This window comes from Montipora foliosa, chromosome 14, assembly GCF_036669935.1.
Source record: "Montipora foliosa isolate CH-2021 chromosome 14, ASM3666993v2, whole genome shotgun sequence".
NCBI lineage: Eukaryota > Metazoa > Cnidaria > Anthozoa > Scleractinia > Acroporidae > Montipora > Montipora foliosa.
Window position 1 is genome coordinate 3,055,298 of NC_090882.1, and position 7,301 is coordinate 3,062,598.

The window sequence follows — 7,301 nt, forward strand, 5'->3', positions numbered from 1 at the left end:
GTTTGGCCAGCCGAAAAATAGTAAGTACACCACTAAAATCAAATCTATTTTGTATCGGCTCTTGCTTAAAATATTTAGTTTCTCAATTTGAAATAAAATCGTCCAAATCATGAATGCATCAATCCCAAGCTGAATGGGAACAAGCCGATTCTGCAAATGGGCATCAAGGAAAAAGGCATAACGCAATGAGGCATAATGCAAATAGCCATAACGCAAATACCCCTAACGTAAAGAGGAATAACGCAAAGAGGCATACGGCAAAAAGGCATAACGCAGAAAAGCATAACGCAAAAGGCATAACTCAAAATAGCGATAACGCTATTGGAAGAATGTAGACTACCTGTGTACTCCGCAAATAGCTTCCCCAAGTGTATTAGGCTTGACCAGTCTAATTATTATGCGTATTTTTATTTGAAGAGAAAGTATTTGTCCACGGCCTATGAAACTTGGCAGGCAGTTAGTTATCGGTATTGTTGTAACCTTCCAAAAGTTCCGTACCACATTCCGTGTCACGTAACCCGAAATCGACTTATAACAGTGATATTTTTTACTCAAAAATGGGGAACATTCAGCTACATTATATCAACCTTGTTTCTTGATTATTCGATGACCCCTTCTAAGGGCTTTGTCATGCCGCCTTTTAATCATGTCCACATGTTAAGAGCAATGAACAATTGAGGAAAATTGGTCACGTGATATGATAACCATCCAAAAGGTAAATACATGTACGTAGTACCACATTAAAAGGCGTCATTCGGTAGGCACAGTTGTACTAAACGTGTTAATGCCAAATGTTTTCAAAAATTTGAAGTATAAATGTTCCCCATTTTTGAGTAAAAGATATAAACGTTATAAGTTGTTTTAGGGTGACGCGACCAAAATGCGATGCAAAATATTTTGGCAAATTAATAACAACACCGATAAAAACCTCCTGCTAATTTTCATGGACATTGGACAAATGCTTCCCTTCAAATAGAAATATGCTATCGAACTTTTTCTTCCTGTTTAAGTTATACCTCTGCGTTATGCCTCATTGCGTTATCCTTTTTTGCGCTATGGCCATTTGCTTTATGCGTCTTTGCGTGATGCTTATTTGCGTTATGGCTATTTGCGTTATGCCTTTTTGCATTATGCCTCTTTACGTTATGGCTATTTGCATTCTTCCTCTTTGCATTATGCCTTTTTGCGCTATGGCTGTTTGCGTTATGCCTCTTTCCGTGATGGCCATTTGCAGAATCGACCTGTTGCCATTCAGCTTTGGATTGATGAACTTCATGATTTGGACGATTTTATTTCAAATACTGATCATTAAATTTGACGATAAAGACTACGCCAAAAAAATTTAAAGTAATCCGGCGCAACCATGCAATTTAGACTACTCCTTGAAAAGACGATCAAGGTCCCGTCATTGCCAATAGCCCTTTTTCTCACTTGCATTACAATGTAATCTAACGTGGATGCGAGGCAATTTCGGGTTAAAACTACAACATAGCCCGAAATTGGCTCACATACATGCTAGATTATATTGTAATGCAAATGAGAAAAACTAACCGTGAAAAGGGCTATTGGCCACGTTCGATATCTCAATATTCACACATGGCTACGAGGCTTTATCGTTAAATTTGACTTCTGAGACAAAGAAAACAGATTTGACCATACCATGCCTGAATATTGATATATCGAACTCAGCCCATTGGCGTCTGCCCAGATTTCTTCAAGCCTGGATTACACGTACAACGCAAATGCAAACGCAAACGAAGTTCAAACGTCCGATGCAAACGCAAGGGAAGTAAGACACGCAGGCGCAGTTTAAGTCCTCTTTCCAATATGGCGGACGAGAATGAACCCGTGTGTTTTTTTTACCTTGCGTTTGCGTTTCCCCGGTTCACAAGTGTGAAATGCAAATGCAAGCGCAAATGCGTCTGCGCTTGCGTTTGCGTCGTACGTGTGAAGCAGCCTTATCATCGGATGCTAAGATTGGTGTGTTACCGCACTTCTTTGCCAGGCCAGGCTTATCAAAGACAATGCCCATCAATGCCGTCAACGGCGAAATAGCAGTCAAACCATGACCCGAAATTACTGAAGTGGCCTGGCAACCATGAAAAATGTTACGCTTCTCCAAGAATGCTTTGAAAAGTAGGTATTTAGAAATTCTAGACAATTTATTTGAGGTACTAAGACCACCTACGTTTCCTCTTACAAACAATATTTCCATATAAGAGAGATGATCAAAATGCTTCGTAGGGATCACCTGTACAACAATGTCGGACATCAAAAAAGTATTTCCAAATTGATTCTCCACTTGCGCAAATCCCATAATACACCTCTTTTAACCCTAAAAAATTTGCATTGTCATTATTTTCGATTTTTCTTGGGACATCTTCGTGTCTCAGGGGAAAATGGAAACATTGATTATGCAAAATTTTTGGGGTAAAAGATGTGTGTTATTGGATTTGCGAAAGTAGAGAATTAAAAGAAATTTTGAAACGTAAGGCTGAGTAACCTGGCCAATGGATTTCAACACACGTCACAATTACTATTTCCTTTTGGTTAGGGTCCTGGTTAAGTCAGGGTTACTTTGTGACGCCTACACCAAGCAAGGTGAATAGCATCATGTACCCTCAAGTTAGAGCGAAGATATGACCTTGAAAAATAAACGTAAATACAGAATTTTAAAAAAATGCAACACATTTAATTGGCTTATCGAACAAAAACAAACGAGCGCGCATTTTCATTGGCATAGCGAACGCGGATGCAAACAACTTCCTGGAAAGCGATCGGCATTTCGCTTTGACGTCATTTGAAATGCAGTAATGTGATTGCGCAATCGAACTGTTTACTGCCCATATTAGGAGTTTCCTTGGCGGGGATAAGGAAAAGCTTGTTTTAATCTTGCAAAACACTGGTCCGTGAAACAAATCGAGAACAGTTTTTCAAGGTCATACGAAAGTCGCTCTATTTTAGCTAAAGAAAGTACATAGACACGATGAAAACTGCCAGGTAAAGTCGTCTTAACTACAGGTCAATTTACCGGTGCCCAGTGCTCACTGAACCCCCTGAATCTTTCAAAATATTTATATAAATAATCAAACAAACGATTCTATAAAAAACCCCATTATTCTACAGCAGCTTCCTAGAGAACCACATAGAAGAAAGTTGCACAAATTTCTTTAAAGTTTGATTTCCCTTGATCAGTCGTACTGTCCAAATATTATATTCGATGATATTTATGTCCCTTTTTTCACACAGTCGTAGGGAGAAAAGTAAATTTACATGAAAAAATAATTATGTATATCTCCTACTACTATATACACAAAATACCGTTGAAGAATAAACTACAAATCATTACAACTAGTTTTCTGTACCAAGAAAGAAAAAGAATCGTTCGTTCAGAGGAGAACTTAATTACAACCTATAAACAACTGATCCAAGATAAAACACCTCGTGTTCAAATCAGGCAAAAGGCAATGCGCTGGCCATATCAAAGAAGCTATGGAACGCAGTTTAGGGCGAATTCATGGCACACATAACTGAACTCAGAAAAAGCCTAAAACTGTAGAAAATCGGCACCACAACGTTGTATCATTTATTAGCAATATTGTGGTACCAAATGAAACAAGAATTATTGCTGAACAAAATAAAGTCATTATTGTGACATAATATGTCACCGTGGCAACGGGCAAGCCCTGTAACAACACCCTTTATTTTGTCTTTAGTTGCTTATCTCAAAATCGAAATCGGTGACCCCCATTTTTATTTCCGAAAAGTAATTAGAAGGCCATTGGTGTTTTCGCTGGGCTTTCCCGTTACGAAGATAATTTATTACAACACGATAATAATCACATCTTGTTTGGAAATAATCGGTGTTTCATATGGTACCATAACATTGCTGTTACGTGATACAGAGTTGCAGATTTACGACGTGAACGAGCTCGAGATCGAGTTAATCGTGAAAAACCTACAACGTTTTGGCGTTGACGTCGCTGTCGTGGATCTTAAAGGGGTTATGACTTAGGGCGCTTTCCTTTTGTCAGAACTGGCCGGCCACACCCAATAAGTCGCAAAGAAAATGCAACAATTTGCAGGAAACACTTGCGTGATAATCCGTCGTATTCTTCTGGAGGAGTATATATCATCCGCGAAGTGTGTTAATTTGAAGGCGTTGCAGAATTAGTCCTTCTAAATGCCCAGTCTGGCCGGTCAGTTCTGTCAAATGGAAAGCGCCCTTAAGGTGCGTTTTTTTGGGAAAATCCGAAAACGGATTCTTGAATCCAAAAACGGATTTTGCGTTTTTTTGGCGAAATCCAAAAACGGATCATGAATCCAAAGTATCCACACTCGAGGAGGATACTTCGGATTAAATGTGATTCATCACTTCAGCGTTTTTTTGCGAAAGGATTTGAAAAAAGTATTTTTGACAAGCGGCTTTCCATGCAAAAATGATACAAAACAGCTACCGTACGTGACAGTTGAGTCCAAGTGTTTTTCTCGCGCCATTTTTACCGTACGATCGAAGAAATTAATAGGTCGAAAATAGTTAGCTTTCCCGCAAATTTCTCACCAGAAATTACACTAAACGTTTCTTGAGAGCAATAATATTGTTAGCACCTTTCCTACGCCTAAAAACGCATGTTTTTCGTCATTTCTTTTTCGATCGTTAAGGTATTTTTTTTTTCTGGTGACATTCTCATTTAAGAATTTCTCCAAAACAAACTTAACCGCTAATTTTTTTTTTGTTTTTAAAATTTGCACGCAACTCTGGGTTTGTTTGTTTGCGTTGTCATAGAAAATAACCATTTTCGGTTTTTGCGTTTTTTTGACGCTGAAGAATCCATTGATCCGAGATCAGAAATCCGTTTTTGGATTTTCCCAAGAAAACTCACCCTAAAATGGACACACTACAGTCAGGTGTGACACCATTGTCGTCACCAGAGCCTCGGATAAACCCAAAGCTCTGGGAAACTCTGTGTAGGAGAACATGCGCTGTTGGGTTCTTATAGCCAAAAATTGGCTATTTGAACCCTATGGCGCCTGCTCACTCCTCGTGCTAACATAAATGCACCAATTAGAGACGCTTTTGATTGTTCTTCACGAAAACCAATGAGAAGACACTTTCTTTCAGGGTTCCACAAAGCGCTTCTCTCCCTCAGCCAAGAGAAGAGCTCTGGGGTGGAGATTGCTGTGACACTTAATAACAAATACATAACAAGTCTTAAACACGACTTCAGGGCCAAACAAGGAGAACAAAAACCGGTCATTCCATGCACCACAAGTAGTATCGTTTGTAGTGTTAAGTACTAATCTGCACTATTTAAGCCTCGGCACTCGTTCGGTTAGTTATTAATGACCGTCAAGGATGACATTTTATATACAAACAGCACCTACACCGAGCCAACCAAACGCAATGTTATGTAGTTGTCATAAAGTGTCACACCTGAAAGTGGCATATCCGTTCTAGTCACAACCGATAAAACGCGCACGCCTCGTGGACGACTGTCGTAAGCGTACCTTATGTCTGACTAACACAATTCCATTAGTGATCACGTTATGGCGCAAACTAGTCGCATGCGAAAGTCTCAGGCAAAAAATGTATCGCCTACATCGGAAAATATAATCGCCACAAAATATGCAACATGGCTCCTTCAAGAGGACAACTGACATTCAAATAAAAACAAAAGAGGATAACCAATTAACTAACGTTTTCGATTTCTTTCAAGTATCACACCTCAAGTGCTTCCGGTTTTATGAGAATTAAATTTCTTCACTAAATGTTGAACAAGTCCACGCACGACAAAATCATCCTTGTCCAAACCTTCAATTAAAACGGGTTCCAGTCCCTCTTCAATTTGCTCTAAGTTCTCAGCTATTGTGGCTTCTAATGCTTCCATATCATACACACTCTTGGGTCTTGGCTTTCGAGGTTCCTCTGAATCCGGCTTCACTTTCTCTACCGACCAGCTCTGTCGTCGGATATCGTCCGATCTGTGCCGAGAAGATCCCGAACGCCTTCTCCGCCGTTTCACAAACTTATAGCTTTCAATAGGAGAACTGCTGAAAGAAACCTTGGTGACTTTTTCAATCTTTATCTTCGGAGTGCGGTTGCTGGTCTCTTCGTCATTCTTTTGAGAAGAAACCGAGCGCAAGTTGCTTCTCGGTTTACTCCTATTACGCGTGCGTATCTGGTCTATAGCCTCCTTATCATTGACCAGTTGTGAGTATTGCCTTGCCAGTTGATGTACACTAGGCAATGTCGGCTTATTCGATATTATCTGACCTGAATCTGTTTCGGAAGATTCTTTGTCGTGGTTGCTTAACTCTCGACTGTCTTCATTGTTGCTATCCGCAAAAAGTTCAAACACGCGTTTCTTTAGAGGGGAATTCTCCATCCTGGGTGATTCCATCACTTGGTCTTCCTGTGGGTTTTCCTCGCTGAGGTTATCAGATAACCGAGAGTCTTGGTCCTGCTGGTTCTCCTGCAGAACTGGCCCGTTTTGGTTGTCCTGTGACACATTTGACCCTGACCGATTGCTTTCTTCATAAGGCGTTACCTCTTCGTCTCTGCTGGCATCTTCCCTTTCAGCAAGGTCGTCATGTACTGTTTCATGCGGTCTCAGTGTAACTTCAGAGTTTGTGTCCATTTCGTCATGACCACGACTGCCGCGCATATTTTGCCTTCTATTTTCTCGTAAATTAGAAGGTTTTTTAGTGTCATTTGAGTTTCCAACGCCATTTTCCGAAGAGAAATCAATGATTCGTGGACGGCGCCTGCGCCTTAGACTATCCGTAGGCGAGTCTGCGGAAGCGAGCGGTCGACCGTCGTTCTTTATAAGCAAAGCAGATTCCAACAGCTGCGCACAGGAAATGGTGCGACGAGTCTCGTCCAGATCACGGTCAATGGAAGCAAGGAGCTCCTCAAGATTATCATGATGATGAGAGGAGTCTGTACTTGAGACGGAGGTCGTTTTGTCGGGAGAGTTACCCGACTCTACTATGTACCGAGTTTGCGCAGCTCGCATCTGAGTCTCGCTTGATGAGCTTTTTTCAACAGGAGGTGAAGAGCCACTGAATGCCCGAGATACTTTTCTCACTGTCGTGGTTATGGCAGAGTATTCCTGCAAACTAGTTATTTCACTACAGCTGAACACCGAAGAGCTGTCCTCTTCAATACTACGCAAATCACTCACTGATGACGACTTCTCTCCGCTCAGCTTTGATTCCAACAGGCGATGCCCACTGGATGATCGCCTCAGTAGCCTTGGGCTATCAGTGAATGCGCGCGTGACGTCCACGCTTCCACGCTC

The 7,301-nt window shown here is 40.9% G+C and overlaps 1 protein-coding gene across 3 annotated transcripts in view; it reads right to left on the bottom strand.

Annotated features, from left to right (window-relative positions):
* Positions 1-4,744: 4,744 nt before the first annotated feature.
* LOC137984285 (uncharacterized) overlaps positions 4,745-7,301 on the bottom strand; it is a 36,279-nt gene continuing 33,722 nt past the window's right edge. For 2 of the 3 annotated variants that reach the window (XM_068831403.1, XM_068831402.1), the window contains exon 21: positions 5,595-7,301. This exon is cut by the window's right edge and continues 285 nt beyond it. In XM_068831403.1, the coding sequence (XP_068687504.1) occupies positions 5,727-7,301 (1,575 nt within the window). In that variant the 3' untranslated portion in view covers positions 5,595-5,726. The other variant, XM_068831404.1, reaches the window with a different exon arrangement.